At 39.8% G+C, this 26,067-nt stretch overlaps 1 protein-coding gene across 1 annotated transcript in view; it reads right to left on the bottom strand.

The window, feature by feature from the left end:
- ITGA2B (integrin subunit alpha 2b) overlaps window positions 1–26,067 on the bottom strand; it is a 65,805-nt gene that overhangs the window by 15,795 nt on the left and 23,943 nt on the right. The window contains exons 8-19 of the mRNA XM_087948383.1: window positions 24,742–24,789; window positions 23,439–23,482; window positions 22,202–22,261; window positions 19,510–19,562; window positions 14,563–14,774; window positions 12,902–13,084; window positions 11,734–11,779; window positions 10,194–10,286; window positions 9,904–9,959; window positions 4,257–4,408; window positions 3,091–3,216; window positions 465–532 (exon numbers count right to left, since the gene is read on the bottom strand). Of these exons, the coding sequence (XP_087804509.1) occupies window positions 465–532; window positions 3,091–3,216; window positions 4,257–4,408; window positions 9,904–9,959; window positions 10,194–10,286; window positions 11,734–11,779; window positions 12,902–13,084; window positions 14,563–14,774; window positions 19,510–19,562; window positions 22,202–22,261; window positions 23,439–23,482; window positions 24,742–24,789 (1,141 nt within the window). The remainder of the gene's footprint in view (window positions 1–464; window positions 533–3,090; window positions 3,217–4,256; window positions 4,409–9,903; window positions 9,960–10,193; window positions 10,287–11,733; window positions 11,780–12,901; window positions 13,085–14,562; window positions 14,775–19,509; window positions 19,563–22,201; window positions 22,262–23,438; window positions 23,483–24,741; window positions 24,790–26,067) is intronic.

Genomic DNA, 26,067 nt, shown 5'->3' with positions numbered 1-26,067 from the left:
GCATTTAGACTTATATACTGCTTCACAGTGCTTTACAGGCCTCTCTAAGCAGTTTACAGCATCAGCATATTGCCTCCAACAATCTGAGTCCTCATTTTACCGAACTCAGAAGGATGGAAGGCTGAGTCAACTTTGAACCAGTGAGACCCAAACTGCAAAACTGCTGGTAGCCGCTGATTAGCAGAAGTCGCCTGCAGTGCTGCACTCTAACCACTGTGCCACCACAGCTCTAAGGTCACCTCTGCAATTTGGTGACATGTTGTACTATTGGAGGTTTATGGAAATCCTACAAAAGATGGCTGTCCAGAATTGCTTTCTGTGAAATTGGTAGCCATGTAAATATGTTTAATAAACTAAATAATAAAAGGCACAGAAAAATTACAAACATTATCAGCGTATTACTATGCTTTTTTTCTCAGCCCTCAGCAATTGTGGCCAACCCAATCTAAACTACTGGTGCTTACGTGCGAGCAGAGAGTTTGAGATCTGGAATGCAGATGTTGTCTTTTCCACAATCTAGAATGATGCGGGTCTGTGAATAAGAGGAAACCTAAACAGCTATCACTGAACAAATAGCAAATATAATTTGGAGGTGAACAATAACTGCTACATACACAACCCATGCTATTCTGTGTTATTCCTAGCTAAGGAATACATAAGAAAATCCCTTCAATCTAGAGATAAGAAGATACCAGATATGAAAATTCAGAGCACACAGAATCTCTTACTAAGTCCAGTTAACTATCTATATACCACTGCAATTGCTCATCTCTTAAATAAGATATTTACATGATAAATAAATAAAGCCAGACAAAAACTAGATCTAATTTAGATCCACCTCCTTTTGAACTGAATTAACATTATATTTATCTTTACAATTAATATGAGTAGGTCATTTCCCCCATTCTTTCACATTAAAAAATATCATTTGGTGGCAACTTTTGGAGGGACTCTGGAAGTTGCATTTAAATCCACCAGAGCCCTCAGTTTGCAAACCTTTTATGTACAAAACCTATTTCTTTTTCACGTGATAGACATAATCTCTAATTAAAAGCTGGTCTCCAAGTCCAGAAAGGACTGTTTCAATCTCTCTGTAAACAGGAACTAGCTAAATGATTCAGATTTATTTATGTTAGTAAAAAGCAACAAACGTCTCATGGCACCTCAAGACTCAACAGTGTAGTATTGTCTGTGATCTACAATTTGTAATTTGTGGAATATACACTGCTCAAAAAAAATAAAGGGAACACAAAAATAAGACGTCCTAGATCAGAATGAATGAAATATTCTTATTAAATACTTTGTTCATTACATAGTTGAATGTGCTGACAACAAAATCACACAAAAATTATCAATGGAAATCAAATTTAGCAACCCATGGAGGTCTGGATTTGGAATTACACTCAAAATTAAAGTGGAAAAAAACACTACAGGCTGATCCAACTTTGATGTAATATCCTTAAAACAAGTCAAAACGAGGCTCAGTAGTGTGTGTGACCTCCACGTGCCTGTATGACCTCCCTACAATGCCTGGGCATGCTCCTGATGAGGTGGCGGATGGTCTCCTGAGGGATCTCCTCCCACACCTGGACTAAAGCATCTCCCAACTCCTGGACAGCCTGTAGTGCAACGTGGCGTTGGTGGATGGAGCGAGACATGATGTCCCAGATGTGCTCAATTGGATTCAGGTCTGAGGAACAGGCGGGCCAGTCCATAGCATCAATGCCTTCGTCTTGCAGGAACTGCTGACACACTCCAGCCACATGAGTTCTAGCATTGTCTTGCATTAGGAGGAACCCAGGGCCAACCGCACCAGCATATGGTCTCACAAGGGGTCTGAGGATCTCATCTCGGTACCTAATGGCAGTCAGGCTACCTCTGGCGAGCACATGGAGGGCTGTGCGGCCCCCTAAAGAAATGCCACCCCACACCATTACTGAACCACTGCCAATCCGGTCACGCTGGAGGATGTTGCAGGCAGCAGAATGTTCTCCACGGCGTCTCCAGACCCTGTCACGTCTGTCACATGTGCTCAGTGTGAACCTGCTTTCATCTGTGAAAAGCACAGGCCACCAGTGATGAATTTGCCAATCTTGGTGTTCTCTGGCAAATGTCAAACGTCCTACATGGTGTTGGGCTGTAAGCACAACCCCACCTGTGGATGCCAGGCCCTCATACCACCCTCATGGAGTCCGTTTCTGACTGTTTGAGCAGCCACATGGACATTTGGACCCGCTGGAGGTCATTTTGCAGGACTCTGGCAGTGCTCCTCCTGTCCCTCCTTGCACAAAGGCAGAGGTAGCGGTCCTGATGCTGGGTTGTTGCCCTCCTACGGCCTCCTCCACGTCTCCTGGTGTATTGGCCTGTCTCCTGGTAGCGCCTCCATGCTCTGGACACTACGCTGACAGACATAGCAAACCTTTTTGCCACAGCTCGCATTGATGTGTCATCCTGGATGAGCTGCACTACCTGAGCCACTTGTGTGGGTTGTAGACTCCGTTTCATGCTACCACTAGAGTGAAAGCACTGCCAGCATTCAAAAGTGACCAAACTGTCAGCCAGAAAGCATAGGAACTGAGAAGTGGTCTGTGGTCACCACCTGCAGAACCACTCCTTTATTGGGGATGTCTTGCTAACTGCCTCTGCTTTCCACCTGTTGTCTATTCCATTTGCACAACAGCATGTGAAATTGATTGTCAATTTCTACTTTTCTACTTCAACACTACTTAGGTAGTGTTGCTACCTAAGTGGACAGTTAGATTTCACAGAAGTGTGATTGACTTGGAGTTACATTGTGTTGTTTAAGTGTTCCCTTTATTTTTTTGAGCAGTGTAGTTCTGAAGAAGAATGTTCTATCTACTCAGATTTGTTCTTGGGCATGCATAGGCTATGTTCACCAAAGCCACCTCTTTGAAAACACTTATTTTAGAGATAAATCCTATGCTCAGCAAGCATTCAGACAAGGAAACAAACAAACAAACCACATCTCAAAATAATAACCACAATATTAAATTATAAACCAAACTTGTAAGCAGAATGTGACAGTTCCCAGTGCACTTTGCTTTGAGTTGAAGAAGAAAGAAGTCTCACCTGTTCCTGGACCATCAATTGGCCAGACAGAATAGGTTGCAGGATTCCAGCTCTGGAGAAGGATGCCAAACTGAAGTTGAGACTCACAACAATGGCACTCAGTTTGTCTTTGAAATCAGCTTGATCCTGGGAAGAGGTGTATGTAAAAAGCAGTTTACAGATCCCATAGGTTAAGTTTTTCCCAGCTGGGTGCCTTTCAGGTATGTGGTACTACAACTCCATCACCTTCACCTGGTAAATTTGGAGCTGTAATTTGACAAATCTGGAGGACATCCAATTGGAAAATGTGTGCTCAAATTACATCTTTCTGGAAGGTTTGTAACTTTAACAAAGAAATGGGGAACTTTTAATTTTCTAGAAGCCACAAATTCTCATCTCTGCAAAGAGAAATTTCTAGAGGCACAAAAGAGTTAAGTAGTACTTGTCAAACTGAGAGACACAAAAGCCCTGCCAAAACAAAAAGGCGGTAACTCTGGTGTCCATAGCACTGTTTCTCATCTCTATAATTCTATGAGCAAAGTCTGATCAGGAAACACTCTCCCAATCTCAAATTTCCTCACACTCTCAACATCACAATGGAACGGTTAACCTCTGCATTATAGTAGGCTAGCATAATAGCCATAATGAAATTATTTTTTTATTTATGCAGTGAAAAATATGCAGGAGCTTTGCCAAAAGTGAAAATACCAACCACGTTTCCCAGAAAAGAAAGAATAGAAACTGCCCAGTTTTTATTGAACTATGACTCTCAAAATCCCTTGCCATTAGTCATGCTTGCTGGCTGTGGCTCCTGGGATTTGTAAATCATTCACATCTGGAAGTTGCTCTCCTCTTCTGAAGATGTTGGGAGATTAATATAACAATAGCATAAAGCATTTTATTCCAAGTCAGGAAAGTAATGGGCCAAAACTTCCAACAAATGGGCCAAAACTTCCAATAACAGACTTGTAAAACAACAGATTAAAAGTTCCAGCATAAGAAGGTAGCCTTGGTACTTCCCAAATTACAGAAGGAAAAATCTACTCAGCATTCTTTATTTCTCTGCAAATCTTGGGCTACAACATTCAAAGCTAAACATAATTTTCAACTACTGCTCAAGCCTTGCCCATATTCCAAACCCAGGCACACAGAAACAAAGACACACTTTTGATGCCTGAAATACTTACCCGTAAGTAAGCCGTGACATTCTTACAAGTCAGAGGAATTTTTTTGGACAATTTCATTTGGAATAATTGGCTTGGTTGGTTGGTTTGTTGCAAGAGAATCCGTCTCCCAAATTTTTGCTTCATATGGTCCAGCTGTAGCTCTGTAATTAGTTCTAGCAGACGCAAGGAAACAGGCAGAGAACAACATGAGAGTGATGAAGATTAATAGACAAATCACAATCTACAGTATACATATTGATAACTAGAATATCAAACTCTTGTCTTTTGTTGTTCAAGACAAGGATTTGGCTCAAACATCTGAAGTGTTCTAATAGTCCATACTTATTTTGTTCATTATGACTATGTGAGTATTCAGAAGATTTAGGAATGTGTAACAGAAAGAACTGTACACTCACATAGCAATTTAAGACCACCCTCTAACTTGAGTACTGTCCAGAAGTGCTATCTGACAGCAATACTGTGCTGATCAGGATTAATGGGAATTGATCCAACATTCTATGGGGCACTAGATTAAGATCCTCCCCCCATTTACTACAACCATTAATGCCAAAATAGAATCATATCTAATAGTTTTCAAATCTAAATAAATAAATGTGGAAAGTACTCCTTGGTGGATGGGTGGGAAACACGACTTAATAGCTCACTTCTTAATTTCAGTTGCTTTCTTTTTAATTTCATTTCTGAGTTAAATAGTGTCATTCTGGTTTTCTTCTTTCTGAAGTGCTAAGCATGCTGGTATGTTAATAAATAACCATGTTTTTATGCACATATTAACAATTAAATTCCAAAATTGCTCTGGTCATAGAAAAACATTTGGCATAAAAAGAAGCCTGTGGCAATCAGGAATAGCTATACACATTTGTTAATTGTCTAAAGAGAATTAGTTCTTAACTTTCTACAAATATTGCTTATGGGACTACTGAATCTAGTTAATCCTTATCTTATCTCTAATTAACTATATACTGTTTAACCAGCACACTCCCCATCTGGAATTACAAATTCCACTACCAACTAATTATCAACTAAAGTAAACATTAGATAATAACATAGCATCAAACAATGCAATGAGGTAGATACAAAGCATGCAAAGCTTGAGGTTCAATCTTCGAGTTCAGCAGTAGCTTTCCTCCCCGTCGTGCATTGTGGTGCAGTGCACATCGATATCGTGAAGTGCACTTCTTCCCTTTGGACATCAAAAAGGTTGAAGAATGCGGACTTGGCCAGTGAGCAATTGCTCTGAGGACCACAGTTTTACATACATCTTCATGGCTTCTTCTGGGCGTCCATCGGAGTAGACGTTGGCTAAACAGGTCTGATGACATGAGCAAGGGGATAGTGTGTTACTGCACACTGCTGTACAGTTGACACTTGCCACCGGCTCCAGGTATGCCTCAGTAGCATGCTGAGACTCCTTGGTCAAGGGAGGGTTAGGAGTTGTTTGCTTTGGTGGCTCACAGTCTGGATGCAGAGCGGCTGGGTGCTCGTTGCTGTTGCATAAGTAACGTCGCACCTTAGCTGTGCAGTCTTTGGCCATGTGTTCTGTAGACTTGCAACACTTGAAGCAGAGTTTGTACTCCCCTATCAAAGCTTTCCTTTGGTGTAGGGGTTTCTGTGCAAATACCTTGCACCTGTTCAGCGGGTGTAGAGACTTGTGGAATGGACAAATCTGGACCTTCTTTTTTCTTGGGAGTCTATATTGGGTTGTCTCCAATGGGTTTTCGCCCATATTCTTTATGGGTGAGATCGCGACCCTCGTTTTATGTGTAGACACGAGAGATTCTCACTTTGCAGTTTGGTGCAGTACGCTGGTTGGCCACTGGGGTGCGTTACAAGCTCTGGAAGACACTGGTGCAGTACACTTGTTGCCCACTAGAGGGTGATGCAACGAGTAGCTTGATTTCAGGCAGTTATGCTTTGAAGAGTAGTCACCAAAGGATGCTGTGATTTAAACTAATGTTTGGAGCAAACTGTGATCAGGCGATTTTCCTTTGCTGAGGAATATAGGCTGGTGTCCTTAAATTTGAGATTGCCTCTAAATTCCAGTAAAGGGGAATGTCTCTCCAGTTTTGCCAGCAAAGTTAAAACAACAAGCTGCATTTGGTTACCTATCTTCCAAGCATGTTGTCACCTCCTTACAGATGTAGATTCCCTCTTTAGGGGGGTTTACATGCAGAGTGGCTAAAGGTATTTATGGCTCATTTCTATGGAGATGGCTCATTTCCATGAAGATATCCTGTAATAAAACTCAACTCCTGCCGGCTAAGGAATCTTTATGGCATCTAACTTTTTTCTTCTTTTCTTTTCTTTTTTTGAAAATTTTATTGATTTTTAAAGACAAACATAAACAAACAAAACATAAAACATAAAAACATAAAACACCTTTTTTGAAAGCAGCTTGATCCCGGGTTACATCTCTTCGTACAGACACAAATTCAAATTCATGTTCATTTTATATACCGTTCCATATCTTGTTACCATTCTACATTTTCTATATAGCTTCTCCCCTCTTTTAAATGTCTTAATTTTATTTTATTTATTTCATCTTAGTTCAGATCATTATACTTATATTCTTTGTCTGTCCTGTTTCCAGCTGTCTATTATCTTTTCTCATTAAACAAAATTTCTCCTGTAATCACTGATTGGAGTATGACGCCTTTATATCTTTCCCCTAAAATTATAACACTTAATATAATACATAACTTCCATTCGGATTCTGCTTGGTACATTCTAAAACTACACACTGTATTTTAAAAAAAGAAAAAATTATGAATATATAATATAATTAAAACAACAATCCATACCAATTCAATTGTATCATTAATATTAATATTCATTTAAATCTTAAACATTTTACACATTACTTTTCAAATAAACATCATACTTCTATGGGAACACTTATCAACTTTCCATAATTACTTCCCCCCCACTTCATTTATATTTTATAAAACATTGAGTAATTAAAATGTTCCCATTCCTTCCTAATTCAATTCTCTCATTTATTTCATTTCATTTATTTTGTTCACAAAAGTTTCACTGAATTACACTGACTATTTTATCCCACTTTTTAATCATATGTTGTTTCCAATTTTCTAACTTTATTTCTAATACAAATATAACAATACAATCTTATGTACCTTTACAGAATCCCTTTTTCAGTTTAATTTTCACCCATTATCTCTGAATAAGTCCTGTTTCTTTACATCTTGCTCCAAACCTTTGTAACTTCTCTTCCCTTCCTTCTTCCCTTTCTTCTCTCTCCCCTTTTTACCCCCTTGTCTCTCCACCTCCATTTCCCTCTTCTGTATTCCCCTTTTCTGTTGCTTTCCAACATTATATCCACTTTTCACATTATTTTTCCCTTTTTTGGCTGTTTTTTTAAGTCTTATATTCTCCATTCTCTTTCCCCCCCTTTCCCCTTTCTTCCCCAGATAAAGTTCCGGTTTGCAGGGCTTCAGCGGCAGGCAGGAATCCGCGATCGTGCATGGTTTCTGCCTGGGCTCGCCACTGGAGCGCCCTGAGCCAGCTGGCTTCGGGGCTAAGCCATCCCGTAGAGGTGGTGAAGATGGGGGAGCGCCAGCAGGGTCGAGGGGAGCCGCACCTCTCCTCCTCAGCTGGCCAAATTCCCTTTCCTGAAGGCGGTAAGAGTGGCCGTCAGAAATGGCCACCTCAAAGAAGCACTCAGCCAGAAAAGAAAGTGCAGGAGGAAGTTAAGAAGTGAAAGTTTTGGTTGACCGGGACAAGAAGCAACAACTAAGGTATCCTGGAATTTAAATTTTACAAAAGATACATCGCTCCCAAAGAAGACTCGGAAGCAGCGAATGAAAGTGAAAAGGGAAAGTTTTTTTTCCACTCTCCTTCCTTACGTTGACAATGAAGAGAGCTGAATGAGAAATCGGGAAAACCCGCTTTGGCACCAATAGGTAATTAAACTGGAAATATAATTAAATGCCAACGGGACAATAAAGATTTCTGAACACTAAAAAATCTTTTTTTTTTTTTCTATAAGTGGGAAGGGAGAGGAAAATAATAAGGGCAGGATTTGGAAGGAGGAGTCTGCCTGGAATTCAAAAGAATCTAAAGCTAAATCTTAATAAGACTTCTAAAAGATACATTTTAACTCGAACTTTGCAACTAAATAGTAACCCCAGGAAGAGAAAGTGAAAAAAAGAAGAAAGTGTTAAAAGAAACAGCTTGTGTGTATTTGGATTGCTTGGTGACTTTGGGACTTCTGGAAATTATATTTGAATGACTAAAAACAATTGGGTGGTTGTTTAAAAAAAATTCTACAATGGCATCACTTGTGGATGAACTGAAAATGGAATTTAAAAAATATAAAGAAGAGGCACAAGAAGGGAAGGCCTCTCTTGGCTCCGTTTTTCAATTATTAGAAATGGCGATTCATAACTACGAGAAGCAACAAGAAAAGACTGCGCAACAAGAAGATTGGGACAAAGAAGAAGCCATCTTTAACTAACTTTTTTCTTCTTCTCCTCTTTGTTTTAAGATAGTAGTAAGGATCATAGAGTCTCTTTCAATTGCTAATACATTCACTCAGTTCTTTGCAAAGCCAACCAAGCCATTAACTCAAAGGAAGGAGGGGCCTCTTTTTATTGCCTGTTTCCTCTATGGCACGACCAGGGAGGAATCAAACCTTCATTTTAGCAGCTCCAGAGATAGGGAATAATGCAGTTTCTTTGTTTTAGGACACAAGAAAAGATTACTTAGACTCTTTCGACTGCAGTTTGTAAAAGGTTTGAAGACAATAACTTTGTTAGTACCAAACTGGAGGGCTCGTAGGGAGAGACAGGGAAACAGCATGGGTGCAGTCTTCTATTTGCTTAACAGTTCCTCTTCTCTCTTCTAAGATACAATTCAAATTTCTTGCTACTGATTTAAGAAGGAATCGAAAAACATATCTTTTCACTATCTTGTCTCTAATTTTCTGGCTGAATATAGAGACACATAGTTAAACACTACAAAGGCTTCCATACAAAGTTTCTTTATTAGATTATATCAGGCATCCTCAAGGTATAACTCACAGTTATGTTGAGATTCATCTAATGTCCAATATTTGCATTGTTGTCTTCATAATGTAAAAAGATAGTTATCTTCATCCCATAATGATACAAGGGGAGACTCCAGCACATTGCTGGGTTCAGGTAAGAATGAACAAAACTCCCCCAACCCAACCAGAGGTCAATTCAATGACCAATCAGGAGTACAGATGTGACCACATGACATGAACTACATTTCTCATGAGGCATTCACTTAAGGGGACAGCCCTCATTCCCAAACTAATTATATATTGTTTAACCAGCACAATCCTGTCTCATCAGAGATTCTGCGCAATAAGAAAAATTGTGTTGTGTGTAATACTATCTGTATAGTAGTTTTTCTCAATTTTGACAACTTTAAGATATGTGGGCTTCAACTCCCAGAAAATCCCCAATCATCCTGGCTGGCTGGGGAATTCTGGGACTTAACATCCACATACTTTAAGTTGCTAAGCTTTATAAATACTTCTGAAGGTTACTGATTCCAAGTTTCTGAAAAATCTTTCACCTGGGAGAACCCTCAAACCTCAGGATTCATATTGATCATGACCACAATGGTCTCTGTTCCTCCAAATTACTGATTCAACACTCACCGATTTCTAATGGAATCTTCTTTCCTGACATTCCTACGCACATCTGGATGTTGAAGCTGTATTGACAAGGAAAGAGACAACGAGGTTCATTTCACAGATCAAACAGAGCATACCCAACTAACAAGTAACTAACCATAGAACTTGCTTTTCTAAATCCCACCTGTACAGTTGCAAGTCTTATTACACGTTTAAATAAATTATTTATTTCATGAACTTATTTGAGGGCGAAGTGTCTTGCACATGTATAGAGTGGGAATTTGACCTGAACATGCCCTTCCCACTCCACTTACCAGCTGGCCTGTGCTCCTGGACAGGTTTTCATCTCTGAATCAAGCACATCAGGTATGGAAAGGTGGGCTTTGAGTATAATCATTGGCTGAGCTCTAAGAAAGACAAACATGTAGCGTTGTTATAGGTGCATATGCAGTGGGATAAATGGTGACTAAAGAATCTGCAGGAATATCAGAAATCCTCTTACTCATCATTGGTAGATGAGACAAAGGACTTTTCCAAAATTTCTAGTCATGGGTAAAATTTATCTACAATAAAAATTTTTTGCCTTTCATTAGCAAATTCAACAGTGTCCATGCACTGGGCCAGCCTTCTCTGATTTCATGCCCTTCTGTAGTGTTTTTCTGCAGCTGATGGGAGCAGTAGATCAACCCATTAGAAGACACTGCATTAAAGAAAGAAGTTCTGGAGTCAAGAGTAGCATCACATCACTCAGACCTTCCTCTGAGTGGAGCTACTTTGACTGCAGGTTCTCTTTCCTTTTCCCCTGTGCTTGGGTATCTATCAACTTTTCCCAGTGTGAGTGGAGACAAGAATTGTAGAATTTCCACTGTATCTGAAAATCCTTCAGGTTGGGGAATGCCAGCATATGCTTTTGTGAAGTTTGACACTAAGTTATATGTAAAACTTTAATGCAGTATAATAGTTTTGGGTGGCCTCTAACTAGTTTTAATCCTTAGACATAAGGTCACTTTTCACTACCAAAAGAGAATAGTTTTTATAGACTTGATTTCAGTCAAAAAAGAAATGATTGCAATTTGAGCTCAAGATGGAAAAAATGCTAAGACATTTTCCAAGACAGTCAAGTGATAGATCACTATGGCTTAGAACTATTTGTTTGCTCAATGAGATTTCTTTTCACAATCACCAAACTTGTCAAAGCGGAAACTCAACAATTCTATTTGCAAAGTAAAAAACGAACACCATAACCATAAGTTTTTGCTAGGAAACTACCCTATTTATAATTTAATTTAGAGTTTTCTATGGCAAAATTTTAGTTTATTCATAATTACAACACACACACACCCCAATCAATAGAATATAACAAAACCCTATATTGTAAACAGTTCTATATTTTTAAATTTGATTAAGTAAAACAATCAATATTAAATAAGACTTTTTAGGCACCTGTTTGCCTTTTCAATAGTTCCTTGGTTTCTTTTTCTTTCTATACAATTTCATCTTCATGTATAAATTCGCAGGCATTTATTAAGTAAAAATGAAAAATAAAAAAGAGGAAGAGATGATCATTCACATCTTCCTTTCCATCCATAAGAGAAAAGGAATATAGAATAAAACTTACGTCAAAATGACACTTTGCCATTTTCTAGTCCCTACACTAAACCAATTGGTACAAATTCTTTGCAACCCTTTCAGCAAGTGTCCAGTATGTTTCGCTAAAGAGTGGAAACTCTTGAGAGAACGTATGACAGTTCTTGGAAAAGAAAGATGATGCCACAAATTTTAGGGAAAAAAAGCACTGACAGGTAGCTGCATTTCAAATTATGAGATCCGAAGGTCTTGGCCATATTCACTCACCTGTAGACAGCTACCTTGTTGGTTCTGAAAGCACCAACTAACACATCTGGGTGTGAAGAACAAGATAAAAAACAGGGGGGATTAAGGATACAACATTCCACCAATCATCATTTTGAGGCCCCAACGCTACCCATCCCATTGAAAAGAATAGCAGTCAATCTAAGCTTTCCTTGTAAAAAGCACCCGTACCAATCATTAGCACCAGTCAATTATATTTGTAATACATTTTTAAATGTTCAGTTGATTTTCAAGTTTAATGAATACAAGAGATAATTATTACTACTATTATTGTTGTTGTTGTTGTTAAACATTTTTAAATGTTCAGTTGATCAAGTTTCATTTTAATGAATAAAAGTTTATAATTATTATTTATGGGTACGTGATTATTGATGAAACGTGTAACAGTGATACCCTTTGGCATCGCGGCACTTGGTACCATGTCAAAGAATTTTATAACATACATTAAGAAATTGCAACTTTCTGCAATAAACACCAGCGGAACTGCAAAAAACTGTGCTACTTGGAACATCATACATTTTAATGAATAAAAGGGATAGCAATAGGAGTAGTAGTAGTAGTAGTAGTAGTCGGGTGGGATTCAATTTTTTTAACAATTGGTTCTGTGGGTGTGGCTTAGTTGGTGGGTGTGGCTTGGTGGTAATGTGATTGGCTGGGCATGGCCAACTTAACATCGAGGCATGCATTTCCTCGCCTGGCCGTTCATGACTATGGGGATGCTGCAATAGTCATAAGTGTGAAAAATGGTTATAAGTCACTTTGAATGGTCAATCCAGCAAAGTACCAGCAAAGGAGGGGGGGGGAAAAACTCCAGAGAAGTTCTGTAATAAGGGTTAACGGAGAGGCAGTTTCTGTAAGCAACACCAGAATGTTTCCTTCCTGCCTTCCTTACAGGATTAGTGTTGTTCTACTTTGCTTCAAAGTGGTTTACAATGTTAGTATATTTTCCCCAACAATCTGGGTCCTCATTTTACTGACCTCAGGAGGATGGAAGGCTGAGTCAACCTTGAACCTGGTGAGATTCGAACTGCCAAACCCCTGGCAGTTGCAAGTCAGCAGAATTAACTTGTAGTACTGCATTCTAACCACTGTGCCACCACGGCTTTTATAGATTAGGCTAAGCACATGACATAACAAAACGTTGTATTACCAGGGTAGCCATTAAGATCAATGTCAGAAGCTCCACGGATGGCAAAACCAAAACCAGCAGACTCAGAAAAGGGATTCTTGAGGATTTGGCTTGGAGATGCACTCAGACCTTCACTGTGCCCACGATAGATGTAAACCTGGCCACCTCCATCTTGGCCCGCAAAGGGTGCTCCTATGGCTATGTCTGTGGAAACAAAATATAATGGCAAATATTTTCCATGATGAGAAACACGTGAAAAAACCAAAAGAAAGGGAGCATGGTGAAAAGCATTACAAGGGTATTTCCAAATGCTGAATTAAACTGCTGTCCTTCAATCTTTAGCAGAAAAAAAAAAAACCACCACTGTAGCAGGAAACTGGCTACTCCCATTGCCAACCCCTATCCTGCCCCATTACCTCTGGCTTGCCTGATTGACAAATGGTGCTGTCTTGATTTTGCACATGCCCCTTTTCATACATTCCTTTTTATCATAACCTAAATTAAATAAAGTGAAACCAATAACAGATTGGTGTCACAAAGGTAGCCTAATCTTATTTTACTCAGGATTTTCCTTTCCTTCTTTTCTTTTTGTTTCTTTTCATTGCAGGCAATTAATACTGGCTGTCAGGATTCCGGCAGTTACCCCAATTTTAAGATTCCTCATTGTTTTCATGAAGCAAAGAGGAGCTTTGCACTAAGCCAGCAAAGAATATAAAGTTAAAGCATTTATAGAACAGCCATCTGAACAGCTGACGGCATTGCACAATTCTGATATTTCATTAGCACATCTAGTGTGTCTAACCCTTTAGCAGCAGAATAGCAACAGATGGGCTGGGCAGAGATCAGAACACACCTCTCTGATCTCACCCGCCAATTGAGTTTACTTCAGAAGTGGCAAAGCTTAGCAGGTTTTACACAGTTGTAGCTGTCATTGGACACTCTAATTTATAAGGAGAAAACATTATTTTAACCCCAGCCCAGTGAATGATGCCTTAAGTCTGCCTCATCTAAGGACTAGGAAGGACTAGATGAAAGCAAAATCATAAGGATATGGCAAAGCAACAACCACCACCATGTTGCCAGGATAGGCTTTTGCATTTTGCATTTGTATTATTTGTAACAATAAATGAATGTTTGTGCCATGGACAGATGCAGACGGGTGATGACATGATCAACTTCAAGCATTAGGAAGATAGAAGATTAAACTGATGACTCTTTGTGTATCCTCCAAATTTAGGTTTCAAGAGATCAATAGATATGGATACTAATAGGTTGGTGAAAAGATACTGCAGATGACTAAGGTTACTTTCAGGTGGATCTTTTAAAAAAAGATCTCAGTATTGACAGCAGGTTCACTGTAATGAAGAATGCATCTTCTTTACAACCTCAAATGCTTGCTTATTACCATCTATTCTAAGACCAGGGACCAATGTTTGTTTGTTTGTTTGTTTGTGTATAAAATTTATAGGCTGCTCATCTTACTTCAAGGTAACCCTGGGCACTATTTAAATATTTAAAACGACTAAACGTAGTCATCCATAGAAATCTAGACTCAGCCACAATGAATCCTGGATTGTGTGATGAAATACTGATCTCTCTTTCAACAGTAGGAGGTAGCTGAGATACAACACCGGGATTTTTCAGATTGCTTTCCTCCCTATTTCTCATCCACGCCTTCTTACCAATGTAGCCATCCTGATCTATATCACCCAAAGAAGCAATAGCCATGCCAAAACGACCATAGATATCTATGCCAGTCAACTTCTGCCAAGGAGTTCTGTAAGGCCGTGGGCTCCTCCGCTGTAGGTATACGTAAACTCTTCCCACTTCATAGAGTTTCCCATCTGAGCGGCGCTCCATGAAAAGAGGGGCACCCACTAAAATGTCGTCTTTCCTGAGACACAGAAAAACAATCTGTTATACATGGCACAATCTCCAGCTCAGCCAAAGCAAATACAAATAACAACGCTAAGAGTAACCTGCCTAACACTGAGACCTTAAGTTACAGTGGATTTGTAGAAGACTAACTATGGGCTTTTCAAGAGGCATCTGCCTAATCATAATAGGAATCAGCATATTGGTTCAGGCAGGCCTTATGGTTGCTCCAGCAGGCCTCCCTACATACTGTAGCAGGTTCCTTCCACCACTACCGAGAGAGCATTTGAATTCCTTCAAAAAAAGAAATAAGCAATTCACAGACCCCACATACCACTGAAACATACTTAAGAAGTGTAGTGCTAATTACTAGAAGCTGCATCTATGTAAAGGAGTTTAGGAGAACAGGACCAAGAATAAATATGTGCTTTGGATTTGTAAGGGAAGCTGCAAGCGGATTGTTGTTTCTCCACTAATGCCTGTTCTTCTGTTTCTTTTTTAGACCATTTCCCAGGACTGGCCTCATTCTCTTAGGTGGGTAGTCCTGAGAATCCAGGCAATGATTCTTCTCTAGCATTTCTGCCTGGATTACAGTGAGAACCTGTTAGATCGGGTAGATCAGTCCCCATAGCGACGCGAGACCAACAGTGAACATTCAGCTCTTTATTGAGTATACAGTTCTGTACAAGACCTGCGCTTTGCGGCAGCTCTTCATATAGGAGCTGTCCGAGGCGTGGCGGCCAATGACAGCGCTTTGAATCTCCCGCGATCGGCTCGGCCAATCGCGGTTGATTCTAAGCGTGCCAATCACGGCCGTTTAGTTATCCAATCAGGTTGCGGCCCCTGTGGACCAATCAGGTTTCAGGGTTTGGAGTATTCTAATATAGAACAGAACCCACATACCTTCCCCTTCCGCTTCTCTGAAAAGACAGATTTGTTTTGAGATCAGGGTAGGGTATCTTGCTTTGAAGGAGATTGTGGCAATAATCAATACCTGTAAGATGGTGGTGTCAAACTCAGGTTGTCACGGCAGTGTCATGTGACGTATCAGGACTCCCCCCCCCCTTCGCTAAATCGGGAGTGGACGTGGCCAGCACATGATACATCCAGCCCGCAGGCCGGGAGTTTGACAGCTCTGCTGTAAGACCTGGCATAACAATGTTGTTTTATAGTCAGTAAAGAGCAAGCAGGAGGATCAATGGCAGGCGTCTTCTTACAGATGCTTCTGCCTGTCACCTCAATAGAATAGAATAGAATAGAATAGAATAGAATAGAATAGAATAGAATAGAATAGAATAGAATACTTTATTGGCCAAGTGTGATTGGACACACAAGGAATTTATCTTGGTGTAAATATTCTCAGTATACATAAAAGAAAATATACATTCATCAAGAGTCGAGAATCATAAGGTATTATAAGGACACTTAATCAGGGATCCCCAACCTTTTTGACGCCGCGGCCCGGTACCGGCATCACCGGAAGCACTTTTTCGTCAAAAAAGATGGCGGCGCAAGCGCTTCCGGTGAGCTTTTGGGTAGAAATGGCTTTCTACCGGAAAAGCTCACCAGCGCTGAGCGCCGCTCATCTTTGAAAAGTGCTTCGTGAGCTTTCTACCCGGAAAAGCTCACCGGAAGCACTTTTTACCAAAAAAGATGGCGGCGCCCAGCAACCAGCGGCCCGGTAAGAGTTGTTCCGCGGACCGGTATCGGTCCGCGGACCGGCGGTTGGGGACCCCTGCACTTAATGATAGTCATAGGGTACAATAAGCAATCAAAGCATACTAGGAAACAGTCAATATAAATCGTAAGGATACAAGCGATCCTTACATTACCATTCTCAATTTAGGCAACTTCTGTTTCCATTTTAAATTAAATTAATACTGCCTATACAAGATGGTAAAGAAGTATGTTTCTTCTGTGTTTAGGAGTAGTGTTTGTGTGTATGCCTGTGTACTTTAGAGCTAGTCTTGACTGCTGAAAATTAACAAGCCTTGCGACTTTCTTAGCAACATTTTCAGGAAGGGTTTCCCATTGTCTTCTTCCTAGGGCTAGAGACAGCATGGCTAGCCCAAGGCTAACCACCTGCCTTTGTGCCTAAGTCATTGTGAAAATACACACTCCTCAATTTCTAATTCAGTGCCTTTAACCACTATACGAAACTGACTCTCTATGAATATATTAAGGCAACACAAATCAATGGGATATGATATATAGTGTTGTACTATAAATTGTATCATTTACCTGGAGTAGAGGATGATAAGAGATATAAGATATAGCACTCCCGGAGGTTATAAAACAATTCACTATTTTTATGACTTTAATTGATCTTTAATTTCATAGCAGACGAAATTTTAAAAACTATTATTAAAGTATGTTCAAAGAAAATTGAGTCCAAATGACAAATATTTTACAATATCAAAGATGAAAAATAAATGATTGTAACATTGTTGGGTTCAGGGTTAATCATGAATGTAATGGATTTCAAAGAGCTTGAATAAATCTTGATTCAGTCTAATCAAGACCATTATGATAGCTTATGGACAAGCAAAGCTAAGCAAAATCATATTACAATACTGTAAAGTTATTAGATTGCAGTTCTGCCACTCTTTTGCACTTGTGCTTTATTTTTTTCATTAATTATTGCAGAATCACACAACATGGCATGTACATTTGAGTGAAAAAATATAATAGGCACTATTACAATCCACTTCTAATGTGTTGGATATGGCCATGAATGGAAAAAGTTGGTAACGGTATGAGGGTGTTAAGAGTATTTATTAGAGTATTCCATATGTATGTATGCATGCATGCATGCATGTAAAAGGGGCAGAATTGTTGCTGCATAATGTCTTTTTATTGGTGCTTTTCCCTTTGCCAAAATTTCAACAATCTGACAACAGAGGGCAGCAGATTTCCAAAATGGGCACTGAATCTCTTTGGATGCAAAAAGAAATCCTAGAAGAAAATTTGGGGGAAGCAAGTCAATTGATAGGTAATTTCAGCATGTAAACTTTTGAGTTAACTTAGCATTTGTAGCTGCACTTTAGGGATAGATTACAAAGACCTGCATTCAGTGCTCCTCCAACTATCCACTCAGAGAAGTGTAGATGAAGGAGGCAGTGGCAAAGGGCTCACTGGTTTATATTAGCACACCAGGACACAGAGAAAACAGGAGCAGTTGGCTAAGTTTATGGTGGCTTTTAAGAATTTGAGTGTAGCTTCAGGGCCCCTGAAGTAAATTCTATTTTATTCATGCAATCAAGAGGATTTTATGATTTAAATGCTCTTGAAACCAAAACATAGCACATTCTCAAAAGTTTCTTTGTAATCAGAACAAACACATTCGGTAGGTTGTTTTTCTAGTTTAGCAGGACTGTAGAAGCAATTGTTCATAATGGAATTGTGGATGATTGGAACAAAAGGGATCCTTTGGGATGTCTGTGATAATGGAAATAACTACTTCTTGCCACATGAACCATTAAGGTCAATGTCCAGAATTATTTAGCTACCAAATTGACTATTTAAGTTAAAAAGAGAGAGAGAATTTCAAAAATTTAGGCCCTTTTGTTTCTATCCATAGCAGACATCTTTTTGGCTATATCAAATAGTGTGCTTGTGGCACTGAGAAAGATTGGGAGACAGGAAATAAGGGCACTGGCTGGAAACAAGGGCAAGCAACAGAGGTGGTTTGAATTGGAAATGGGGACAGGAAACTCTATGATGGTAATTCATCTGCTGCTAACAGCTAATCAAGCTGTAGAAGAAAAAGTGCTTTGGATAGCTACTCTCTTGCCTTTGTCTTTTAAGATGATAAATTTAATTGCTGTTACAATCTAGAAAATTATCTTTATCCACTTTTTTTTTTGTTTTTCTTATCTTTCATTTTTTTAATACACTCTTATTGTGTTTACAAATTCTAACTTAAAAAAAAAGAAACTGTTTCTCTTCTTCTCATTACACTAAACCATAAACTGGCAGACTTAACATAGCCTAGCATTTAATGTTGAATTCTAGTTGGCCCTCTTTTGAAGCATTTGAATAAAATTTCTATTATGGCTGTCCAGATGTTCTATTCTGGCTGTTTAAGAGAGTTGGTGGAAGGAATGAGATGTTTGGAGGGCATCAGACCAGGCTAATGTTAGGACTGTAACTCTTCAAAGACTTGGATAAAATTGGGATGAAGCAATGTTTCCTGGAAAATGTCACACTCTTGCCATTCCTCTTCTTGTACTCATGGGTTGAATGATAAACTTGGGACTATACGGTCTTATCCACCCTTTTTAGACAGCGATAGAATTTGACAGTAGGTGTCTTTAGTGTTTATTTAAAAGTAGAAATAATAAAATCAGCATCTAAGACTATGCAACTAACACCTTGGCTAAAATTTAAAAAATAATAAAAATGAGAAAAAAATAAAGAGTGGTGTTTTCAAGCAGCAACAACCCTTGTTAGCTAAGCTAAGCCCATATTCACCAAAGCATTAATACTTTGTGGACTTGTCTAGGACCCCCATTATCTATAAACCCTGGATTTCCATTCTAGCATTTGGCTTTAGCACACTGATGTTTTTGAATCTACTCATTGAGTCCCTGCTTTTACAACAGTCTTTGTATTAAGCCTTCAAAATGCAAGATGACAAAGTTTCTAATTTCAGACCAAAGTTTGGTGGATTTAATAACTGTTTAAACCTCCCCCCCCCTTTGCATCAGATCCAATTTAAATTTAGGCTACTTTGACTCCTCCTTTGGCCTTACCCATCTCCATTGATATCAGCAACTGCCACTGTATGCCCAAAATATGATGCCACCTGTAAAAGGAAAGAAGTGAAGTTAAAACCATCCTGGGAACTTATGCATTTGATATAACGAGAGCTTGCCTTCCCATCAAAGAAATGGCCACATGAGAATTACTTTACGTTGGGAAGCACTGGCTAATTTTCAATTCTGCTAAGCCCAGTGACCTGAAAAGTTTTAGAGCAATGATGAATAAGGACTCAGGTTTATTAATCCAGGAATCCTATTTGTATTCTTAGGCTTTATGAAAAGAGCTAAATTTACAATGAACCAAGTGAGTAGAACCAGCCATAGTGCAACATTTAAGCAATATTAAAAATAGCAATAGCTATTATATAGATTTATATATCACTTCTCAGTGCTTTCCAGCCCTCTCTAAGCAGTTTACGGTGTTAGCATATTGTCCCTAATAATCTGGGTCCTCATTTTACTGTAAGGGAAGGATGGAAGGTTGAGTCAACCTTTTTTTTCCCCAAAAAGTTTTTAAGTTTTTAATTTTTACACATCTCTTTACGTGGGCAACGTGGTTCCAGATTATGACACTTGTACATAATCATACTTTCATTTCCACCAATCTTATATAATATCATCTCATATCATTGTCCATTTCACTCATCTTTAAATAAATTTCTATTTCATATTTCAATTCATTAATTCAATATCAATATCATTTCATCCACATGTAGATTCCCAGTTCTTTATCCCCTATTATTTCCATTTTCAGCTTACCACCTATTTTATTCAACATTACACATCATTATTATCCTAAAGTTTCCCTAGACCAATTATATAATCAACAATCTAGAAAGAATAAAAATAAAAACCAATATATTTAGAATCCACATGGTATATCTCCTCAATCTATCTGATTTAATAATTCATTCCCCAACTATAAACATATTAACATTAAATAATCAACTGTATATTTTAAAACATATATATTTTAAGGTATCCCCTGAGGTTGCTAAAATAACTTCTTAATATATCTCATTTTTAATCCTCCAACATGGGTTCATAAGAGCATAATTCACATACAAATATATATATATATATATATATATATATATATATATATATATATATATATATATATATATATATATATATATATATATATATATATATATATATATCATCAGGCTTCTGTATTGAATTCGTCTGTGAGTCAGACTTTTACAGTTGTTTCAGTTTTAAATTTGGGGCTAGCCTACTGCTGTGCCAGAATGATTTTTCTTCATCCTGATTGGTTGGGAGTCTTGGTCTGTGTTTATTGGTCTTGGAGTTTGCTGTGTTCTGCTTGATTGGTGTTTCTAATATCTTCTGTCTGTTTTGTGGCTTTTTTTGTCTTGATTGGCTGGCAACATTGTGTTCCTGTATTGGAGGCTTTTAGTGCAGCTTAGCTCTGAGTAAATGGACGGCTATCATTTATTAGGAAGCTAGGTTTCATCTGGGTGCCTGGTTGGGGTGTGTTTGAGCTGGAGGTATCAGGGGGGATCTGTTTGTGCCCAGGTGTTTGCCTGGCTTGTGGTGTGGAGATTTTTTTTGTTTGTGAGTGCAGGCTTCCAAATAATTGACAGTCTGGTGGAATCATCTCTTCTATTCATGCTTTCAGGTCTTTTTTCAATCTCTATGGCTTCCCTGATAATTCTGTGGCTGGGGTTTTCTATAGTGGCTAGGGTTTTGGTGCCATTGAAGTTGATGCTATGACCTGTGGCTTTCATGTGTTGGACTAGTGAGGAAGTGTGTTCCAGCTTTTTCACTGCATTTTTGTGTTCATCCAGGTGGGTACTTATTCTTCTGTTGGTCTGTCCAATATATGTGGCAGGGCATGATGCACAGGGGACTTCATATATGCCAGGTCAATTTTATCTTTGGGGTTTCTAAGGATGGCTGCTATTTTTCTGTCTGTTTTGAAGGCAGTCTTGATGTGATGCCTGTGTAGTATCTTACTGATTTTGTCTGTAGCACCTCTTATGTAGGGCAGGACAGCTGTTCCATAGGTCTGTTCATCTTCTAGGTCTCCATTATGTCTCAGTGTGTTTTTGTGGATCAAGCCGGTGATTTTGCTTTTGTGGAAGCCGCTGGCTGTCAGTACTTTAGTCAGGGTGCATAGTTCAGTCTTTATGTGTGTCTTGTCTGCCAGGCGTTTGGTTCTGGCGATTAGTGTTTTAGCCATGGAGTTTATCTGTGCTGGGTGGTGGTGGGATTGGGCATTGAGGTAAGTTTGCTAAACACTTAGCAAAACAGCTACAGCCCCATGCTGACACTGCAGCTTCACATGTACAAAACTCATAACACTTCTTGGAAATGATCAAAGATCTACACGTGGAACAAGAAGATCTGCTTGTAAGTTTCGACATGGTTTCACTATTCACTCAAGTCCCGATAAAAGAAACTCTTGAAATCATCAAAAATAAGTACCAACCAGCTAAACACCCCATGGAACTAGCAGAACACTGCTTAGCCACTCTGTCCAACTGGGAAAAGAGTATAAGGAAATCCTCCCAAGCCTCTTGCTTTTCAGGTAGGATTACAAAAGCAAGAATTCCCAGCTAGCATGCATTTCAAACATATCTGGAAGGAACTACTAGAACATTATTGATGGATCAGAAGAAGCAAAGAAAACCATGTGAGTGAAATATATATATATTACCTGCTCACTGGAGATAGTCCAGAGAATGTGGAATTTATAAGTTCTGGTAAGAATTTCCACCTAAATAAGAAATGGGGGCAAAGAATCAAGTAGATTAAAGCTCTGTTCTCCCAAAGAGATCCAGCTACCAGTATTTGTTTTTCAGGAAACCAGAATATATAATATTTTCATATCCAAGGGTACGAAAACCTGATATTGCTTGGCTAAAATTTCCGTATCTTTGCCCATTGGTCATGCTGGCTTGGCAGATGGGAACTGGAGACCAAGATGTTATCTAGCCTGACCATAAAAATGGTTGCATGTACCCCACAGAGGTAAGAAGAAAAACAGATAGAATTCCAGATCAAGAAGGCATTGGGGACTCAAAAAACCTATATTCCAAATAGACAAGTATCCTCTGTGACAGCCATTCTGAACAAATCCCTTTAGAAAAGTTCCTAACATGCTCACTGGCCCAAAACAAGTGGGAATGCTTGCTATGTGACTGTCACTGTTTCTTATGAATCCAGATTTGTTTTCAATACAGTGGAGGTAAAAATAATAAACTATTGTTCAATCCTAGAATAAATGCAATAGGAACATATATAAAATGCTTCTCTGCATATGTGGAAGGAAACCATAAATCTGTGTCATTGTTCAGGCATGCAACCCAATATAGACTTGATACTGGGTCTGTGGAGATTCTTAGTTATCCAGATCATGGTTGTCCCAAAGGTGCTTTTTCAAGAGGCAACTGGACTGTCTGTTTTTTCTTTGAAGATGTTTCGCTTCTCATCCAAGAAGCTTCTTCAGCTCTGACTGGATGGTGGGGAATGGAAGGATTTATATTCCTGGCAGACACCTGGTCATTTGCATTCTTTTAGCAACATTAAGGTCACCTGGGGATTTATCTGTGTCATCAGAATTCAAATGTCCAGCTGTCTGCAAGGAGTATAAATCCTTCCATTCCCCACCATTCAGTCAGAGCTGAAGAAGCTTCCTGGATGAGAAGCGAAACATCTTTAAAGAAAAAACAGACAGTCCAGTTGCCTCTTGAAAAAGCACCTTTGGGACAACAATATCAAGTCCAGATTCAGAGTAAACTGAGCCTAAGGGGGCTTCTAAAAAGGCTGCTGAGTAGTCCTTTATATACAGTAAATAAACTGTTTTTGTTTGGTTTGCACTTTTTTCTTGGGAAGAGACAAAATAGGTACACCACCCTTTCTTCATAGTTCTCCTGCTTCTGTCTTGTACTTACCGCTCCTTGTGTCAGTCTCATGTTAGGAATGCCCACTACATATTCTGCAAACAGAAGAGTATCTCAGTAGTTGTAAAATGTTTGGCCAGCTAAGTCAGTGGTCCCCAACCTTTTTTGTACCAGGGTCCAGTTTCAGGCACAAACACTTTTTCAAGGCCCGGGGGGAGAAAATCCGAGTTTGGTGGTTTTGCTTGCAGACGTTTCATTACCTGACTAGGTAACATCTGATGTTGTTACCTAGTCGGGTAATAAAACATCTGCCAGCAAACCACCAAGTTCAGGGAGCGCCTCGGCCCTGCCTCCCTCAGCCCCATCCCTCAGGTGTCCCTCCCTCCCTCAGGTGTCTGCCTCGTTCCTCTCTCAGTCGCTCTCTCGCTGCTCCACCAGCCCAGGAAGAAACTGCTTCAAAGGGGCGGGGTGGCTTTTCCTGTCACCGCAGCTCCTCTGAGCGCCCGTTTACCCCCACCCCGCCCGCCCGCGCAGTTCAGCCCCAGTGCTCCGTTCTGCCTGCCTGCCTGCCTGCCTTCGTTTGGAGCAGCTTCGGTTGATAAAAGAGGTGAATAGTTATTATTCTCAGCCGAAGCTGCTCCGAAACGAAGGCAGGCAGGCAGGCAGGCAGAACGGAGCACTGAATTGAAGCGCACGCGGGCGGGCAGGGTTAGGGTAAACGGGCGCTTTGGAGGAGCTGTGGCGACAGGAAAAGCCACCCCCCCCGGCTTCTTTGAAGCAGTTTCTTCCTGGGCTGGTGGAGCAGCGAGAGAGTGACTGAGAGAGGAATGAGGCGGGAGGAAACCGAAGCTGCTGAGCCAGAGAGCAGGACAGGCTTCGGTTGCTTCCTCCCTCCCCTTCTTTCATTTGTGTCCTTGATCCCCGATCCCAGCAGCATTCACCGAAGGCGAAGAAAGCCGCCATTTTTTTTATTTTTTTTAATTTGCGGCCGGGTACAGAGTGCTCCACGGACCGGTATTGGTCCGCGGCCCGGTGGTTGAGGACCCCTGAGCTAAGTCATCCAGGAGCTAGGCATTCATATTCATATTCAGGCTGAATCCTGGTGCCTACTAAATTCCTGAATTTTGGGTAGGGAGTACTAAGATTAGAGAGGCTTAAACATCTTAATCAGAAACCCCAGATGTTCTTGACTGTTTTTGAAGCAACTGATGTGAACATTAAAACATTCATTTTAAATTCCTGCCAAAAGGATCATAAACTTCACTAAACGACAAACTAGTCAGGAAGCAGTTCTCTTCCTAACTCTGTTGATCCCAACCTACTCCATTCCAGAGGAAAAATAAACTTCTTTTACCTGGTGATGTTGAGTCTTCATTAAACTCCCCCAAAGCTACAGAGTAACCTACATGGAAGGAAAGATTGGGCAATTTGTTGACAACTCACTTGGACATGAAGCACCTGTTTCCTGAGCCCTATTTATTTTATTTATTTTAGTTTGTCAAACAAGTCTAAGTATGAATGTAATATATAAACATATAAGTATAAACTGGTATACATAATAAATGAGTATGAATAAATGGAAACAGTAGGACAGGGATGGTAGGCACGCTGGTGCACTTATGCACACCCCCTTACAGACCTCTTAGGAATGGAGTGAGGTCCACAGTAGACAGTTTAAGGTTAAAGTTTTGGGGGTTTGAGGATGTAACAACAGTCAGGTAGTGAGTTCCAGGCATTGACCATTCTATTGCTGAAGTCGTATTTTCTGCAGTCAAGTTTGGAGCGGTTTACTTTGAGTTTGTATCTATTGTTTGCCCTTGTATTATTGTGGTTGAAGCTGAAGTAGTCATTGACAGGTAGGACGTTGTAGCAGACAATTTTGTGTACTAAGCTTAGGTCAGACCGTAGGCGGCATAGTTCTAAGTTGTCTAGGTCCAAAATATCAAACCTGGTGGCATAAGTTATTCTATTGTGAGCTGAAGAGTGGAGTACTTTTCTCGTGAAATACCTCTGGACTTGTTCAATTAATGTCCATTATACAGTGTGGATTCCAGGCAGATGAGTGTATTCGAGAATTGGTCTGGCAAAGGTTTTGTATGCCCTGGTTTACAGTTCAATGTTACCGGAGAAGACACTTCACAAAATTAGGGCAAGGCAACCAAAATAATCCCTAGAGAATTGAGCAGGATGACAGTGCTCCTATCAGCAAGCATTGTAAGTCATTTTGGACAGGTTTGACCATCTAGGTATCAGATAATTTTTATTCTGTGCACCTCAGTAGGTGTTTCTACATAGCTTTTGTCTGAAAACATCTAGGCTCCACGTTTCACAATTTTAACATGACAGAACCACAACTTCAACTGCTCCAGCTGAGAACTGTCTTTTGCTTAAAGCAGGGGCCCAACCCCTAGGTCATGGCCCACAATCAGGCCGCTGCTCATTTGGAACCAGGCTGCACTAGTGGCAGGTGAGCATGCATGCACATCTCCATTTGCACAAGTGGCAGGTACTCATGCTCATGCATGCAGCTCCATTTGTGTGAATGACGGGCACAGGCATCCGCTGCTTGCACATATGGAGTTGCACACACTCATGTATGTGCTTGTCACTCACACAAAACCATCTCCTACCCTGGTCCCTGCCAGTCCGCTAAGCTTGAAAAATTGGGGACCACTGGCTT

Source organism: Notechis scutatus, chromosome Z (genome assembly GCF_049901735.1).
Source record: "Notechis scutatus isolate UNSWTSFEM ecotype Mainland chromosome Z, rNotScu1.2, whole genome shotgun sequence".
NCBI lineage: Eukaryota > Metazoa > Chordata > Lepidosauria > Squamata > Elapidae > Notechis > Notechis scutatus.
Note: the sequence above shows the minus strand (reverse complement) of the source record. Positions and strands in the feature narration are given on the sequence as shown.